Raw genomic sequence first — 18,361 nt, forward strand, 5'->3', positions numbered from 1 at the left:
ATTTGAGTTCAGTCTCGACCACTGGAACGAACTCCTTATTGGTCTTCGCTTTGACCTTTCTCCTTCGGACGAGGTGGAGGTGGTGGGTGCGGTATAACAATAGACCCGCGCCGACTTGGATGCAATTGGTGATCCATGGTGAAAGACATGTGTGTTAAGACGAGTATAGTAGTATAGAAAAGGAGGCGATGGCATTGAGAGAAAGAACAAAAGCAGGCCGCTCAGGCCATTTTATAGTTCAGTCTCAGTCTGCTCACGGATGATACATTCTATTCTGGTCGAGTATGGCGAGGCGGGAAAGCGTTGTTTTCTCTCAAGATCTGCCTTGTGTAGCTGCAAGATAAGAGAGAACAAAGCAGAAGTCAAGGAGTAATAGAGCCGGCCCTTGAAAGCGATGGAGGCTCAAGCAAAGACTCTTGGCCGAGACTGTTGAGAGGAGAAGGTTCTTCCCTGCAAGTTTACAGATTGAGCTACCAGCGCGATGTCTAATGCCAAAAAGTCTCTGAAGGAAGGTCATTAATGATATATGATCAACAACCTGGCATGAAGGACCAAAACGCAAGGCCATACGTCGTTAATGCTATCGGTGTACGGAAAGACAGGCAAGCAACCGGGGAAAGCTGTGACAGGGGGACGAGTTTCAACAATCAGATTAATCGACGACAGGACAGGGCCGGGAACCCTTACGAACGCCACGGATTACCCCTGTGCTGCTGGGGAGACTTCCATGCCAAAGCCTGACATCTAGCAGGGTGAGTTGACTCATGTTGTGACACTGGGATACAGAGGGTCGACTGTCCAAGAAAGTCGCCATCACCATCAAGTTTACGTGGTCTTATATAAAACGAAGAGGAAAGCCGACAAATAGGTTATTATAACTCCCACGGCATCGTCTCCGAGTGGTTGCAGAGAACTGCTCCTAAGGGGTGCAACACTCTTCAATGTTCCATGAGACAGTACACAAGTCGTAGCCTACTTTCGGTGTGAACATACGTGGTGGAGTTAGTCAATTGTCATGGGTACCCTTGACCATATATATCTAGCCAGGGTTGGATTGTGTACTAGTCTAGGATCCTTCTCTTCATTCTGGCGTGAGTGAGTGCCCATGTACCAGCTAGCCCTGTACATTATTCCCGTGAGTGATAGGATCCATCGTGAACTTTGAAATGACTACCTCCTAGATTGTCACTCGATGCTTTGCGAGCAAGCTACAACGAGGCCATGGCGGAAAGGAGACACGCTCCAGCAGCCCAAGGTTGGCTTCGCAACAATACAGCTTCTGAGAGAACATGAGATTAAACCAACCAAATCACTTTCGTGTCACTTTATTCTGAGTTCCTCTTGATCTCTAAGTCTAGCTGTTCTAAAGAACTCCGAGCCTGGGTAAGGCTGTGTAGGAGAACGAAACTGCCCTGGCAGCCGTTTCTAGGCAGAGCTCTGGGATTTTCTAATGAGACAAGAACCTCGAGATCGACAGAGAGAACTAAGCATCGACATCGCTATACCGCTTATGGAGACCAATAACCTTGGCACGGTTCTCCGGCTGTGGCTGATTCTGACATGATGATATGTTATGATCTTGCAAGGCACTATCACACATGAAGCACTGCATTCCCGGTCTTCTCTCTTTCCTCCAAACCGTTCAACAGCGCCCGCACGCCTTCCTCGCTTCCAATAGTAGCCGGGCGATAGCCATACGGGGGCAGAGAGAACGTCGCACTTCGCCCGTATGACAAGAGTCGATAGGTTGATGTTCCAGTTCACACTGTTCCGGTCAAGCTGATCCTAGCAACGCGGTGTGGACTTCGCGTCCTCTATGCATGTTGTCGACATGCTGCTTGCTAAACAAGGCTGCAGAACCCTCGTGTAAGCTAGAAAATGGTAGAAGACTATGCGCCCAGCTGCATTGGCAGGGATGCAAGACAATCCTCCTCTCCATGCAGTTTCCCCCAAGCCCCTTGAGATACACAAGCCTAAACCGGATAGCGTATATGCTCTTTGTCGGCGTTAATAGTCCTTATGAAGATGTATGTAGATTCTCCACAGTCAATCACGTTCTGACTTCCATGCAACGTAAAAAGCAGCGCATCTCTCTTCTCAGTGGTTTTGATGAGACCTTTGAAGAACTCCCCTGACTCAAGCCAATAAGTCGAGGTGTACACCAGATGAGGCGCCACCACCATATTATCCAGTGTGCACTGGTTCGTACGCTTGACCAAGGGACTAGGTTTGGCATTCGGCTGATTCATTTCTTCCGTTAACTGTTCCGATACGTATATGTATGTTATCTCGTCCTGTCTGAACACCCTACTTCATGGATGAGCATTTAAGAAGCCGTCTTCACAAAAAGCCAAACACAAGAAGCTACCCCTGTCTCATGGCATAAGCGTCGTCAGATATAATTCAATCATTCGTATTTATAGTAGCTTAAGCATTTCAGCGAAATATTCGATGCTTCGCTCGCTCACTCCCTTGATCAAACTTTTCGACACTGTCATACCACAGAGTCGAATCGCATATATATATTATAGCGTGGATAAACTCAAATCCTCTCGTCGGGCCAGTCCTGTCGGTTTTCTTGCTCCTCTTCCTCAGCCTCGCGCCATTCCTCAGGGGTCGTGTGGAAAATAGTGGCGATAGCTGTAAAAGTAGCCCAAATTTCGCCGCATACAGCCAGATGCAACACTTGACTACCAAGAAAGTTGATAGCGAACACGAGATTTGACTCTCCCAAGAGATTGATTCCACAGATGTCATTCGTTGGAAGACCAAAACGTTGACGGAAAGTGCCTGCTACCAAGCGAAGTGCTGTTGCCTCCCACGGCGCAATTGCCAGTCTTAGAACTGCGTCGGCAAAAACATGCGAAGCGATTAGAGGAGGGATCTGCGTCAGCATAGTATCACAATAAGTGGTCGTAGGCATGACCGCTCCTCTTGCGTCAACACTTGGTCTCAGTTCCGCACTCCAGAGCCCAGGAGGTGCCTCACTTGTTTCGGCCGTAGCTTCAACATCAAAGCTGATCAGAGTGGCACTAACTGCCTCGTTGTCCTCTTCGTCGCTGGCGTAGTCGTCTCCTCTAGCAGAGAAAGTGCTTGGTCGTCGAACAGCTTCCACTGGACCAGTATCGCTAGGCATTTGACCATCTATGGGCCTAATAGGCGACACATCTTCGACGGTGCTACGATTGCGTCGATGCTCTGGCCTTTCGCGGGGTCTGTCGGCCGAGGTCCAAGTACTTGTCATCCCTAGAGGTGAGCCAGTATTTGGCAGCCGCCTGTATATTCTTCCCATTATTTGCGGCCACCAGTCGCGAATCAATCTTTGCGTGATTACCCAAATAAGGAAGGGTGTTGATGATATGAAAAGCCCCCCTGCCCATTGAAGTATTGACTGGAAAGAAAGCCCAGCAAGCGGCGGGGGAGCTAGGATTGGTGAGTCTTGAGTGAAGGGGATGAAGAAAGAAAAGCTTGGAAGCCAACTGGTACTCGAAACTAGACCGAGCCGTTGCAAAGCAACAAATAGCTCCAGATGGACCCGTACGTACGACCATACTTCATGAACTCTTGGGGATTTGTGAGCTAACGTGGTATTTGATGACAAAGAGTTCGACTTACAGTCGACGACTAAACTGTCTGTCTGGTCGATCCTGCCACAGCGAGGCCACTTGCCGATCAGCGTAATGACTTAAAAGATTGAGTGAAGCACCAGGTAAGATGTATCTGGTAATGGAAAAGGGATTCTGGGATTTTGCATACAAGTCCCAGAATGGGATGTGCGAATAACGCTTGTAAATCTGCCACAATTAGTAAAAGAAGCCACAACTTCTCTCGATCGATAGATAACATACAAGTATACGTTGACGAAACCCGTCCAAGCCAAAAGCACCAGCGGCGTCCACGCAGCGAAAAGCGGAAAAGGCAAGATTGCGGCCAACATCGTCCTCGTACAAAGCATGCCTCTTGTCAGATTCGGCTTCTGGACTTGAGGTCGGATTTTCTTGCTCAGCAACTCCAATAACTAGCATGACTTCGTTGTGCGATCTTATGATATCTCTATTAATTTTCTTCGTCTCAGGGTTTATGGGACGACCCCTGTGATCAAACTGCTGAGTAGAACCGTCCCCATTCTGTTGATCGTCATGATCGTCTTCCCATTCTACAACATCATCATAAGGTGACCGCCCCTACTAATGTTAGTTTTTTCGATTCACAGAATACTTCATCTGAATCAGAGAAATCGCTCACAAGCGCTTGGGCGGTCAGAGGGCCTTGCATTCCCATAATGACGGCGAGCAACGACTCATAGATAGCACACGTCCATTTGGCGTGGTGTACAAAGTTGAGCGAATATGGTTCGTGATAAAGAGTCTAGTCCAACTTATTATGGTCTTGATGATCACGTAATGAAATAAATGAGTGTCCTCCTTTGCGCGATAACTTGGGCCTCAAAGGGATAAAGTAAAAGGAAGCTCAAGGTACGAAGTCATGATACGAAGCGCATGAGTGGCACTGTGGCTAGTGGTGTGGCGTACAAGATCGAGCTAATGCACGTTGCGGCCAATCAAACAGACCGTCGCCACGACCGCCAAAAAAAAATCTAGGAAAGTTCAAGTCGCAGACCCATGATAGTTTCTTCGCATCCAATATTTGTCCAACCTACAACATAACAGCACAATGGCAAATAAGCAGCCTTTAAAGACGACGTTTGACATAAAGCATGTCATTCGTCCTATATTCACGGGAGGATCAGTCTCGATCGACAATGACGCCCGAATTCTAGCGACAGTCCTTGGTGAGGATGTGGTTCTCACTGATCCTACCAACGGCAAGCACTTGGCTCAAATTGAGGGTGTAAGAGATATCTTCAGGCCGCTCTCTAGACAACAACTGACATTTCGTAGGACGGAGAGCTCATTTCTACATTAACTTGTTAGTTTCTTGCAATCCTGCAAAATTACGATTAGACTAACACATACAGTGACACCCTCTGGCTCGCATCTCATCATCTGCTCACGTTCGTTGTCTATGAGAATCTATTCTTTAAAGAGATCTGAGGACGATGAAACCATCGAGGCTACTGCTACCAGATCAGTCAAGGCTCATTCAACCCCGGTTAATGTGCTTACAGTTGATCGAACCAGCACGTTGCTGGCCACTGGAGGTACCGATGGCGCCGTCAAGGTCTGGGACATTGTTGGCGGCTATGTCACCCATACTTTCCGTGGATCTTCAGTTCTTGTGTCATCGCTACGATTCTTTGAGGCTGCCTCTCGTTCAAATGAGACTCAATCACGAAAGGGCAAAAAGTCCAAGCGCCAGGAGGAGTCCGACGACGAAGAAGAGAGCTCAACCACTATCAACTTCCGCCTTGCATGCGGCCAGCAAGACGGCAAGGTCCGTGTGTGGGATCTGCACAAGCGCAACTGTGTAGCCAATCTGGATTCCCACGTCTCAGATGTACAAGGACTCGACTACTCTCCTGAACAACATGCTTTAGTCACCGCTGGCAGAGACAAGACCATAACATGGTGGGATGCCAAGTCCTGGAAGATCCGCAAAGTTGTGCCTTGTCTAGAGTTGGTGGAAGCGGCTGGCTTCATTGACGATGGAAACTTGACCTACTCTGCTGGTGCTAATGGCTCTCTTCGCATTTGGGACACGGATACTGGCAAGGAAGTCACTCCCCAACAATCTGCAAAGAGCGAGGAGGAGGGTATTGTGTCTGTAATCTATCGCCCCGGGCTACCCTTTATCCTACTTGTTCAAGTAGACCACACTCTCGCGCTCTACAGGCCACCCCAAAAAGCAGATGCCGCCTCCTTGTCGGCGCCCGAGCCCTTCCGAAGAATATCTGGTACACACGACGACATTATCGATTTGGGCTACCTACTCCCCGACCGTTCGATGGTTGCGTTGGCTACAAATTCCGAGGATGTCAGGATCGTGTCTGTTGTAGAGACACAGGACCAAGACGATGGAGGCAATTCCGGGTCAAGCCCCTACTTCGGCCAGGATGTTGCTCTCCTGAAGGGCCACGACGAGATCGTCATTTCATTGGATATTGACTGGTCAGGTCATTGGATAGCGACAGGTGCGAAGGACAACACTGCTAGACTTTGGCGCATTGACCCTGCAAACAACTCTTACACCTGTTGGGCTGTCTTTTCTGGTCATGCTGAATCTTTAGGTGCCGTTGCGCTCCCTAAGAGTGTTCCTCCTGAATCATCAGCAGCCAGAACCGATCCCCTCAGCCACCCCCCTGCGTTCCTCATCACCGGTTCGCAGGATCAGACCGTCAAGAAATGGGAAATCCCCCGGACAGCCCAACAAGGTCACAAGAACAGTGCCCGCGCTATCTTTACCCGAAAAGCACATGAAAAGGACATTAATGCCATCAATGTTCACCATTCAAACCAGCTCTTTGCGTCTGCATCACAAGATAAGACGGTCAAGATTTGGTCTGCAGAGGAAGGGGAAGTCCAGGGCATTCTGCGTGGACATAAGCGTGGTGTCTGGTCCGTGCAATTCTCTCCTGCTCAGTTGCCGGCTATTCAGGGTGAAGATGGGCCTGTCACTGGAAAGGGTGTGATTCTTACTGGCAGTGGTGACAAGACTATCAAGCTCTGGAATCTCGCCAGCTATACTTGTGTAAGGACTTTTGAAGGCCATTCCAACAGTATTTTGAAGGTTGCGTGGTTGAACATGCCTACCAGCCAGGAACAGTCCAAGAAACGAGTTCATTTCGCCAGTGCCGGTGGCGATGGTCTCGTTAAGGTTTGGGATGCAAACTCGGGAGAAACCGAATGCACTCTTGATAACCACGAGGACCGTGTTTGGGTTGTGGCTGTTCACCCTGAGAACAACACTATCGTGTCTGGTAGCGGTGACTCTACCGTCACTTTCTGGAAAGATACGTCGTCCGAGACTCAAGCTGCAGCATCTCAAGCTGCACTCAAGGTGATTGAGCAGGAGCAGGAGCTTGAGAACCACATCCACGCCGGTTCATTCCGCGAGGCTATCACGCTCGCATTGCAGCTCAACCATCCTGGAAGACTGCTCAGCCTGTTCAATTCAGTCATGACAACAGAAAAGCCTGATAAGGGTAGTCTGAGTGGCTTGAGAGCTGTGGATGAGGTACTAGGCAGTTTGTCTGACGAGCAGATCTTCTTGCTTCTTCTAAGGCTGCGGGATTGGAACACAAACGCCCGTACTGCTCCTGTGGCGCAGAGAATTCTGTGGACGTTGATCCGAAGCTACCCTGCTTCCAAGTTCTCAAACCTGTCAGTTAAAGGAGCCAAGGGACAGAAGAGCTTGAAGGATGTGCTTCACGCTATTCGGGTGTATACCGAGAGGCATTACAAGCGAACAGAGGAGTTGGTTGATGAGAGTTATCTGGTGGAATATACCCTGCAGGAGATGGACGATCTTGCGCCCATGCTGGAAGATGAGAATGCTCTGCTACAAGATGGCAGTGAAGATGTTGTCATGGCTGGTTAAAAGCGCAAATACTACAATTGGCAATGTTTTTTTAGTTGGTTGATAACTTATAATCATACTCGCATAGTCTTTGGAGTATACAGGTTTAGATAAAATGCTTGACTTTTGTTTTTGAATAACACTATGACAAGTGCAAGGTTGTGTTAGTGATCCCAGTAGAAATACGGAGTACTACTGTACATCTAGGAGTCTTGACGTACCTATGCGGAATAAGACGGGCAAGAAGATAAGTGAAAGGAACAAGGAACATGAACCAAAAGGAGTACCTTAATACGAAGGTGAGCTTGACTTAAAAATCCTTGTTGGTATTGAAGATACCTATATCGTAACGTATTTTATTCGTTCCAAGTAGATGCTGTTGACATGCAGGCTACCATCAGCTAAATGTGGGCCTGGACCTGAGCTTCAAGGCTCCACTCCACCCGTAACTGCATACAACCTACGACTTCAAACTTTCATCCACGACGTCGAGTCTCAACCAAAAACTGCGCAACAAGAGGAGACAAAGGACAAAGTCTCTGCTGCAATTCGAAAATGTCCAAACGACAGGCCTCAGAGGCCCTTGAAGATATCGCCTCGCCAGCTTCCAAGAGGTCTCGATTAGACTTCGATACGCCTGAACCGGGGACAGAAGAACTTATTAACGAGACGAATACCAATGGAAACGCGCAAGAAGTCGACGACGATGACGACTTTGACGACCAAGAAACAATCCCCGCAGCACCCATAAGGCAGTCAGCGCCTACAGAAGGATATGATGACCTCTACCTCGACACCATCGATCGCAATGTGCTCGACTTTGACTTCGAGAAGCTCTGCTCCGTATCCCTCTCCAACATCAATGTCTACGCATGTCTGGTCTGTGGCAAGTACTTCCAGGGTCGCGGTCCCAAGTCGCACGCCTACTTTCACTCTCTCGACGAGGACCACCACGTCTACATCAACCTCGAGTCCCAGCGCGTCTACGTCCTCCCTGAAGGTTACGAGGTGAAGAGCCGCGCGCTCGAGGATATCAAATATGTCGCGGATCCGCGCTACACCAAGAAGGAGGTTATCGAGATGGATCGCACGCGACGCACGAGTCAGACGCTTGATGCGAAAGAGTACATCCCTGGATTTGTTGGAATGAACAATATCAAGGAGAACGACTACTTCAACGTTGTCGTACAGGCGCTGGCGCATGTGGCTCCATTACGCAATTATCTTCTTCTCGAGGACTTTTCAAGCAAGACGGAGCTCGTCAAACGAGCCAGTATCCTGGTGCGCAAGATTTGGAACCCAAGGGCGTTCAAAGCTCATGTCTCGCCCCACGAACTTCTCCAGGAGATTTCCCTTCGCTCCAATAAGCGATTCAACCTTACCTTACAATCAGACCCCGTTGACTTCTTGTCATGGTTTCTCAACAATCTCCATATCGGTCTCGGTGGAAGCAAGACCAAACCCGGCAGCTCCATGATTCAGCGCACATTCCAGGGCAAAATGAAGATAGAGTCGCAAGCCATCACAGCTCGTGCAGATGCTACCGACCGACTGCGCTTTGAGGATGCAGATGTAAAAGTTGACATTGTGCGCTTCCTCCTTCTGACACTTGACCTCCCCTCAACGCCCCTTTTCCAGGATGAGCTTGAGAAGAACATTATTCCCCAGGTCCCATTAACGACTATCCTCACAAAGTACGACGGCCAGCGAGCCCAAGAACATCATGCTCAGCGCAAGCGCTACCGACTTATGCACCCTCTTCCCCCCTATCTCGCGTTCCACGTAAAGCGTTTCTCACAGAACAAGTTTGTTTCTGAACGCAACCCCACAATCGTAACCTTTGATGCGCGCAATCTCGACATGTCACCCTACGTGGAGCCAAACCCCAAAGAGTGGCCTCCCGGCGAGCCCATCTGGTATGATCTCGTTGCAAACGTGGTCCACGAGGCTGTGCGCACACGAGAAGATGTCGTTGACAGCGGTGAGGAGCGCAAGACATGGAAGGTGCAGCTGAAAAACAAGGCTACAGGAGAATGGGTCGTGTGTCAGGATCTGTACGTTGATAAGGTGCAGAGTGAGCTTTTGTACCTTGGCGAAACCTACCTCCAGATTTGGGAAAGGAGGAGAGAGCCCAACAAGGGTAAGGGCAGGGCCTCATAATCTCGTAAGACATGATGGTATATTCGAGTCCCGAAACTTAATAATAGAATGTTATACCCTCTCTGACACTTATACTATTGGATTCTATACAATCTGTAAGCCAAAGGCTTTGTTATCCTTAGAGACTAAAGAGTATCATAAATACAACAAACTCGTATCACATAATCCTTTACTTCATTCAAGTCAGAGCATCGGCACCCGCTTGCTCTGTCGTTATCACTGCAAGATTGTAGAAAGACATCTCGTTCTTGGGCGAGAAACCTCAACCCCAAAGCTTACTCTGAATTGTAGCTCTCGCTGAAATCCGCTATTTGGGCGAGCCAACCCCCGTTCATACGCAGCTAGTAATACATTGTCAATAGACAAGATCATCCGCTTGATTCCGTTGTTCCCAACCATTGTCCTCATAACCCAGTCCAGCCATTCCAACCGTCCACCCAAATCCTAGTAAACACGTTATCACAGTCCATCCAGAAGACTTCTCCATCTCCAACTCCGTTAACTAAATGGTGCTTATGCAACAAAGACAATAGACAAGCGATTCAATCAATATCGACAGGTAAAATAACTTGACGAAGAAGCAGTGTCATAAAATACAATACAGAGATCGCACTAGAGGTTTGAAAGGCGGCCAGCAGCCCTCCCCTATGATTGAGACTGCTCAGCTGCCTGCTTCGAAGCTCCACCAGCGTGACGCTTGTCGTGGTGATGGAGTTGACCAGCCTTTTCGCGGCGTGACTCTTCTATGGCTGTCCGTTGCTGAATACTGGAGTCGTGGCTCTTGAATTCAACACGAGTGTTGGGTGGGAAGTTGAGGACATGCTTCATGGTCTCGCTATTTTGAGTCAGTTGTAGTCCCTGTAACGAGCCAACACACCGGACAAACTTACCGAATTTTAATGACTCGACCACCATCGGTTCGTGTCCAGATACTGAGAATGTCCTCGCCATTGCGCACACTCAACACAGCGCCGCAGACATCCTCACCAGCCTCGCCGAATTGGTCGCCAATGAGGTTGAGCAGGAGGTCTTCCCAGTATCGGTCGGACACGCCCTTCTTCATTCGCACCACCCATTTCCCGCCCTTCTTGTTGATATCATCCTCCCATATTGGGCGGACACCCTTCTTGAACAGATGAAAGTCCGAGACAACGGGAAGTACGGAGGGGCGCTTTAGGTAAGCATACATCTCCCAGAACTCCTCCGCTGTTCGCACAGTAGCGATTTCATGTAGTGTTTTCTCGTACTCGATGTAGCCGTGTGCCTTTGAAATCGGGGGTCGGTACCAGAAGGTCCACGAGTCTATCAACGGATGTGAAAGAGGGGCCGTGGGGGCTCCAGACTGGTTGCTCTCGGAAATCGCGGCCATGCCAGAAGCTTTTCCAACAGCCTTGGCAGAGTCCTTCTTGGGAGTCGCCGAGGCCATGGCCATATCGAAAGGATTGCCCGCCGTCTTAGGGGTTTTAGCCGACCCAAACGAGGCGAACGCTCCAGAGCCTAGGCCAAAGGCGCTGGAAGCGCCACTGGTGGGGGATACGAGACCTCCAGGTGTGGTGTTGAAAGGATTCGGTTTCATCGATGATGGGGTTTCGCCGCCTTGACGCTTGGAGAAAGAGGCATTGCGACTGAAAGTGTCACCACTGGACCCTTGGCCCGGTGTTGCGAGGGAAAGCTTGCCGGGGCTGTGGAGTTATGATTAAACTTCGTTCTCAATAGTAGAGGTATATATGACTTACTTTGTGCGGCGGGCCCAGAGGTTGCTGGTATCCATCAAGACTGAAGTAACAGGTACGTCTGCGAATCAAGGTAGGGCGGGGAAGGCTGGTTCAAGATGCCTTCGAACAGACGTGAAGACAAGTATCGAAGAGTACGTGTACGATGTGGCGAGTGTTGCGGGAGCGGATCTGGTAGGGTTTGGTTTCGGTTCGTAAGGAAAAGCGGACGTTGGTGATACTGGTTTTGTTTGTTGCACGGTTTGAAAGTCGGATGAGGGGATGATCAGTATGTTCACAGCAAAAGTTGGGTGTATAAAGAAGCTGCTATGCAAACAGTATACTCGGTAGGGAGATGGGGGTATCGGAGGGTCTTTGGGAATTTGAGTTAGTATGGATGGAATAGCGATATCTGAGGATTTTGAAGAATAGATGATGAAGTTGGGTGGGTTTTGGTCTGAGAAGTGTTGCGAGAGAGGAGATGGATTTAGTGATGGAAGAAATTCTAACTTAGCAGCCCACCTACCAGAAAATCCAGACTCCAGGGCTTCCATCAGAGGTGCATCATTAAACAGGTATCCACGATGTAGAATATGGCACGAGCCAGCAGGGAAGCTACCCGTGAGCTACTTGTATCTTGCTTTCCACATACAGTACCGCGACTCGTCTTGGCTAGCACCCAACTCGCTGGAAAACCCCCATTCCTGGTCTATGGAAGGCACGCGCCCGACCTTGACGGTATATGACTGCGCTAATCCAACCCCAGCCTTCAGGTCAGTCCAGGGACCCATGAGAGAGTTGTCGCGACTGACCCTGCGTCAGAGGCTAATAAAAGTTCAGAAAATGACAGTGACACAATTAGTACTACGCACCAGGGCAGCGTGCCCCCTTGTTCCCGTTGCCAGCAATTATTTGGTCCAAGTGTAAGCTTCTAGAAGCAATTGGTGCATAGCTTAGCCACGTACACAACCAATTCTCATGAGATCGACAAAGGAAACAATAAAATCTTAGATATGCAAAAGCCTCTATCTATGTGATACTAAACGAAAGATACCTTGATCAAAATTGGCTAAGAATCGCGCAAACCAGCTCTGAAACTACCTGCATATACCATGCAAGTGATCAATTCCTATGATCCATACCGTCGTCACTAACGTCCACAACAAGCACACTATGCATTTCTTAATCTGGTCATGACAACTATGTCGATGAGGAATCTGCCGTCGTACTTGATCTCAACGGTATTATTGTCCTACGCCAGGCGAGGGACATTAGGTACACACATGTCACTTATACCCAAACGGTGAAATTGCTATTGCAGCTCGGGTCCGAAATATGAGACCAGCCAGCCCCAAGTGAAACCCCTGCCTCATGAAGAAACGGATGATCATGACTACTGCACAAGTCTCTTTCCAATCAACTGTGGCCGGGATGAATAACAGAGTGCAAGACACTCAGTTCCTAGTCTCTTCTGCCATAACATCGATAACAACCTTTACGACATTGACCTTCTGTTATTCGAATTGGTTACACTGTCGCTTCTTTTACACAGAAACGCGTTCGCGGAAAGTGACTGCGCCACACACCCTGGAGTCAGTGGCTGTTGTTCAAGTGAGCTCTCAGTACAGAGTAGTTGCAGACTTTATATCAGAGACTCTTGAATGACAAAAGAAAGTTGAAGCTTCTTCAAATATGAAAACAGAAGTTCGACTTTCTATCCCTCTTGGATACTGCTTCAGTCAGGCGGAAACCGACTGTCTTTTTCACTTATATCCAGCCAGTTTTAAGCTTGCCCTTCACCGTTTCTACTATTGGTGCATCGTGTGTCGTGTGTCTAACCAGCCACCGCCGCGCGGCCCCACTTAAAAGTTATCGCAACTTCTTATCTTCGAAAAAAAATTGGGAAGAGCTTCAAGACCTGCACCCAAAAGTTAAGGGACCAACGATATATTCCACGCGCCTCCTCCACCACCGTCGCAATGGGTGTCACACGAACAAAAACTGTCAAGAACAAGCATGCTGCCGGTCCTGGCGGTGCAAAGTCTTCCAAGCACTCCGCCGCCGATGGCTTTGCCAAATCCAAGAAGCCAAAGGGCACCCCACCGTCCAAGCAGGTGAAGGACAAGGGTCGTGAGGCGCTTCTTCAGAAGTTCAAGAACCCTAAGAAGAAGAAGTACACGGATGAGCAACTCGGAATCCCAGCTCTCAACACTGTCACTCCCGTCGGCGTGGTGAAGCCCAAGGGTAAGAAGAAGGGCAAGGTTTTCGCCGATGACCCGGTACGACTCCCGTTCCAGAGTATCCATGAGCAATTCTAACATTTTGTTTCTACAGGAGAGTATGAGCACCATTATGGCTCTTGTCCAGGCCGAAAAGGATGGCCAAATCGAGTCCAAGATGATCAAGCAGCGCAAGATGGAGGAGATTCGCGAAGCGCGCAAGGTCGAGGCCGAGAAGAAGGAGCAAGAGAGAAATTCAAAGCTTGAGGACACCAAGAACTCTCTTCGAAAGTCAAGAAAGCGAAAGAGCACCGACGATGAGGATAACATCAAAGAATTCTCTACAGCGGGCACCAAGGCGGCCAAGGGCAAGGGCAAGAAACGAGTGTCGTTCGCCTAGACCCCCAATTCACGGAGAACAGTCGGAAATGTTTGGAGTTGCTGCATCGTTTGGCGCATGGAGTTTGGTAGATGGGCTGAGGTTATGCCCTCTCTGGTGGTCTCTAGAGAATCGGCGGTACAAAAGCACAACATAGTTCTTGAATTATGGCTGCTCCCACGGGTGCAGATCCTGTTAATCGACAAAAACGTTCGAAGATATCAGAATTTAAACCATTGTCTATCTAACAAATCTATTCTTCTCTATCAAGTTTGCTTTTGTGTATATACATATCCATACTCTACAGTCTATCATGATTAGCAAATAAGGCAAGGTACCAATAGCTGCGCTTTCAATCCTCAGAAATCATCAGCTTGCGTCTCATGGGACTGTATCCGTGTCCAGCAGTGAAGACACCGCCGTTCGGGTTTGCTTGGGGCTTGAGGCTGTCAAGGTCGGTCTTGAAAGCCAGATGATTCAGGAAGTTGGCAACCTGAGAACATTAGCCTGGGCTTCTCGCACGAGCATGATCAAAACTTACAGGCTTTGGGAACCAGCGGCTACCTCCGGATTCAAACCAACACAAGTGTCCTCCAAGACTCGATGTGAGAAGGATAGTGTTGGGGTTCTGCTTGAACTCTTCGTAAGGAATGGCTTCCTTGACAGCAATCTATTGATGGTCAGCAATCCTTCACATCAGGTGTTGGAAATGCATTTAAGGAATAGCACTCACAGGATCATCAGTGGCATGAATAGCCAGGAAAGGAATCTCAATTGACAAGATTGAGTCAACGGACGAGGCGTCTCGATAGTATGCAGTCTCGGTGGGATATCCCCAAGAAGGGCACCTGTAGAAATTAGTGTTTGGTCAAAGGAGGAATTTAATTTGCTTACTGAATCAAGCGATCAAACTCATAGAGATACGTGATCTTCATGACAGCATCAACGTCAATTGTGCTATACTGTTCCAGCTCCTTTCTGTGCGTAGCAGCAAGTTCCTTCAAAGCACCTAAGTCCTATTAGCTCACAGTAAAATGAACGATCATGTTGCAAATAACTCACTACCCATGACTCGCAAGTACACCTCTTTGCCGATGTAGCTGTTTTGGAGGATCTTGCTGGAAACATCAAGGTTAAAGGGGTTGGAGCAAACAACAGCTCCCTTGAGAACGCAGTTAGAACCCTCTTCACCACAATAGTTGGTGAGCATGTTTGCACCGAGCGAGAATCCTAGACCGAAAAGGGGTCGGTTGGGGAACTTCTTCTGTAGCCATTTCACAGTCTTGAGTTCATGTTAACAGAGTTCCAGTTTTGAAGTGTCGATGACTTTACCTGACGGATATCCCAGGTTGCTCGCGCGTTGTACAGCACACCGCTGGTGATTTTAGATCTGGCACAACCTCTCGAATTGACGACACAGGCCTCCCAGCCACCCTCACCAATCATTGGCGCAATTGTGTGTCGCAGGTAGATCTCATGAGAACCACCCGAAAGGCCATGTAAGATGACGAGCATGGGCTTGGTGTCGTCGGATCCAAAGTTCTCAAACTCTTCGTCGGTGAGGTAAGCTGTTCGGCGCGACAGGGTAGGATCATCAGGGGCCTGAAAGGGCTCAACGGCGAAATCTACAGCAAAGGTTCCATGGTAAATCTTGTGGTCGGCATCAAAAATCTTGCGCTTGTAGTAGATTTTGGGACCAGCAGGCTTGGTGGCCGTCCACATTGTCTGCAGGTGACCATTGAAGAGCAGAGGGTTCAGGTTGCATGGCGGCGTCGCCTTTTCGGTGATGGACAAGAGATCAGTCTCGTTGCCGTCCTTTTCGGTCACCTTGCGCGGTGTAGGCGCATGAGTGAAGTCGATTGCTGCACGTCCAAGCCACTCCATGATGGAAAAGCGCACCTGCAGGGTTTGAGACAGCGCTATGATTAAGCAAGAGATATAAGATCGGGTACTACTGCAGCGAGCAAAGAAGTAGACTGAATCAGAGCAAAAGATGGCGAAACGTAGAGAATAGCCGGCGAGATTAGACTGTATTAATAGATTCTCGCATTCTGCCAGCAAATCGCCCCCGACAAGACGGAACGGGGTTAAAAAGGACGGGCCTACGGTATCCACCGCCTCCGATGTCCGACATTCATCAATACCACCTGTTGGGAGGAACTGCTGGCATGTGTAACTTGTTCAAATCCATTGTGATATGTGTTTCAACAGAAATTCAGCGCAACATGTCTTTAATTTTTCAATCTCCCCATTGGAATGTAAGAGAAGCAGAAAAGGGAGAAAAGAATGGCCCGAGTCAGGTCCTTTGACGTATCTTGAACAACCAGTTTGATAATGTCTGAAGTTTGCATTTTAAACTCCCTTCTTGGGTGTAAACTGACATGGAATTGAGCGTGGCGCTCGGCAAGTGGGGTTACCTAGGCTTGCGAAGGACCGAGGCACGGTTTTAGTTGGTCGATGCGCTTCTGCAAGAGATCGACAGTAGCTTCAGGGCCAACTGACAGAAGAACATCGAGTCCATGGCAGGCTAGGGGGAACAAAATTTTGGGCGTCAGATGTTTTATTCTCCCCTCGAAGGCAGGCTAGCAGTGAAAATTACTAACATGTCAGAAAACCTTAAAATATGTCGATCTCTTCGACGCTACTGAGGTATTCAGGACTGTGGTACTCTGTAGGCAAACCAACATCAAACCACTACATCGGCAAACATAGAGAAAAGAAGGTACAACTTATTTAACTACGACTTAGTTATGACTTATTCACAAAAAATAGAAATGAATCACTATTCATTTTAATCTCGCAACGCTTAGTACTCACTCATTCACCCCACCTGGCTCATACCAGCTTGCCTGCTTACCTACTCAAACACGTGACTGGTACGCTTGCACCTCCTAGAAATCTGAGTTAGATTCACACAACAAGGATTCAAACGACATCCTGCATCGAGCCAGAGCCACAACCTCCAGAAAATGGCTCCGATGCGCTTCTCCAACGCCTCAATAATGAAGGGAATTCACTCACGAAATGATAAATCATGCGATGCTGAGCGCCCACAGACTTTTTGTGGCCGAGATGGAGTTCGTTAATTTCGACGGGCGGGCGACTCATTACCGACGATCCGATCCCGCCATAAGCACGACACAACATCAACAGCATCGCGCATCTTCCTCTGATATACAGACAGCTGTGTACAGTCTGAACTGTATAATCATAATACGGAAAGTCTAGTTGTTGCGTCGGGTCATCGTCATGGTAATGTCCAAGCACAACAGAAATCGCGCTGCTGCAGCCACAGGCTACAGTTACTCACAACCTTTTGCGTCGTCGTGTCTCATTTTTGATGGATAAATGAAGCATTGCGACCTCATGAATTTGTTTTCAATGCCGAGGTGTTGCAATCTGTCCAGGCGGACTCAGGCGTTCTATTAGACATCTTTTTTATCACGGATCTATACGTCTGTCATCAAGGCACCAGGGACCGGCCTTGAGGGTCTCGGTCCATGCCAGTTCTTCTATGCAACAGATTAGTACGGGATTACCCGATCGCAAATCACGGAGGTTGTCACAGGCAGACCGGGCCCACGGATGCTATTACTGCTCCCGCGAATAGCCATCCAGTTAGGTCTGCAAAATACCGGTAAACTATGGCCGCAGCGCTCCTACCAGACAGAGGGTTGCGGCAGAGTGTTCCATATACATCCCCGTGGAAGGGGGTTGTTGCCTCATGCACAGAATTTGGATTCTGCGTCACCATCGTGTACCTCCAACTGGTCAACGAATGGTGACTATGGTGGACGAGTATTCGCAGTTTGGGAGGAAGTTACAGTCAATGCTGTGGCTGGTCGTAAAATATCCATATGGATCCGTATGTAGTACTTTGTTCTTGAGAGAGCTGCGATGATCGTGCTGGTTTTCACTCGGTGGAACCATTGGGGGTTAACCCAAGCGATCAGCATCAGCCCAAGCCAATGTGCTTGATCTTTGCAAACAATCATGGATCTCGACTGGAGGAAGCACAGCATGGGCGAGACGGAGGGAGCCTGTAGAGGGAACGGCCTGCAAGTGCATGCACGAGGTTCTCCCAAGGCTCACCAAAGTTATCGCTTATTTCAGCTCTGGGTTTACGCGCCCTCACCAACTTTTGAACAGACACACGACTAAACGAACAACAAGCGCAGGGAAAGAAGTTCGGACACAGCGAACTGGGATCACCGGGCTTTAATTCGTCCACCGTCAATTCCCTTTTCTTTCTTTCCGTGTTACACTGATTTTGCGCTGACAGAAAATCCTCTGACCTGCTTAAACATGCTCTGGGCTGCACGTATGTTCAGGCGGGCTACTAACCTTCTATTCCCCGCAGTTCCCATGCACGGTCACTGATAGCGGGCCACCTACCTGACACTTAGGTAGCTGGT

The 18,361-nt window shown here is 48.8% G+C and overlaps 6 protein-coding genes across 6 annotated transcripts; 3 read left to right on the forward strand and 3 right to left on the reverse strand.

The window, feature by feature from the left end:
* Positions 1-2,397: 2,397 nt before the first annotated feature.
* FGSG_06787 (uncharacterized protein) lies at positions 2,398-4,281 on the reverse strand (the record flags this gene model as incomplete). The annotated part of the gene is made up of 4 exons (XM_011328136.1): positions 2,398-3,563; positions 3,616-3,794; positions 3,849-4,184; positions 4,246-4,281. The coding sequence occupies 4 exons, from the start codon at positions 4,279-4,281 to the stop codon at positions 2,543-2,545; spliced, it is 1,572 nt and encodes a 523-aa protein (XP_011326438.1). The 3' UTR covers positions 2,398-2,542.
* A 393-nt stretch (positions 4,282-4,674) lies between these two features.
* Positions 4,675-7,574, forward strand: FGSG_06788 (uncharacterized protein; the record flags this gene model as incomplete). The annotated part of the gene is made up of 3 exons (XM_011328137.1): positions 4,675-4,851; positions 4,902-4,929; positions 4,979-7,574. The coding sequence occupies 3 exons, from the start codon at positions 4,675-4,677 to the stop codon at positions 7,495-7,497; spliced, it is 2,724 nt and encodes a 907-aa protein (XP_011326439.1). The 3' UTR covers positions 7,498-7,574.
* Positions 7,575-8,031: 457 nt separating this feature from the next.
* On the forward strand, positions 8,032-9,636 carry FGSG_06789 (uncharacterized protein; the record flags this gene model as incomplete). Its single annotated transcript, XM_011328138.1, has 1 exon — positions 8,032-9,636. The coding sequence occupies one exon, from the start codon at positions 8,032-8,034 to the stop codon at positions 9,634-9,636; it is 1,605 nt and encodes a 534-aa protein (XP_011326440.1).
* A 645-nt stretch (positions 9,637-10,281) lies between these two features.
* FGSG_06790 (uncharacterized protein) lies at positions 10,282-12,527 on the reverse strand (the record flags this gene model as incomplete). Its single annotated transcript, XM_011328139.1, has 7 exons — positions 10,282-10,471; positions 10,527-11,318; positions 11,373-11,430; positions 12,001-12,161; positions 12,221-12,279; positions 12,314-12,354; positions 12,491-12,527. The coding sequence occupies 7 exons, from the start codon at positions 12,525-12,527 to the stop codon at positions 10,282-10,284; spliced, it is 1,338 nt and encodes a 445-aa protein (XP_011326441.1).
* A 761-nt stretch (positions 12,528-13,288) lies between these two features.
* On the forward strand, positions 13,289-14,190 carry FGSG_06791 (uncharacterized protein). The gene is made up of 2 exons (XM_011328140.1): positions 13,289-13,627; positions 13,683-14,190. The coding sequence occupies exons 1-2, from the start codon at positions 13,328-13,330 to the stop codon at positions 13,965-13,967; spliced, it is 585 nt and encodes a 194-aa protein (XP_011326442.1). The 5' UTR covers positions 13,289-13,327; the 3' UTR covers positions 13,968-14,190.
* Positions 14,191-14,298: 108 nt separating this feature from the next.
* Positions 14,299-15,830, reverse strand: FGSG_06792 (uncharacterized protein; the record flags this gene model as incomplete). The annotated part of the gene is made up of 6 exons (XM_011328141.1): positions 14,299-14,439; positions 14,488-14,616; positions 14,680-14,794; positions 14,841-14,955; positions 15,009-15,228; positions 15,279-15,830. The coding sequence occupies 6 exons, from the start codon at positions 15,828-15,830 to the stop codon at positions 14,299-14,301; spliced, it is 1,272 nt and encodes a 423-aa protein (XP_011326443.1).
* Between the last annotated feature and the right edge of the window lie 2,531 nt (positions 15,831-18,361).

This window comes from Fusarium graminearum, chromosome 4 (assembly GCF_000240135.3).
Source record: "Fusarium graminearum PH-1 chromosome 4, whole genome shotgun sequence".
Taxonomy (NCBI): Eukaryota; Fungi; Ascomycota; class Sordariomycetes; order Hypocreales; family Nectriaceae; genus Fusarium; species Fusarium graminearum.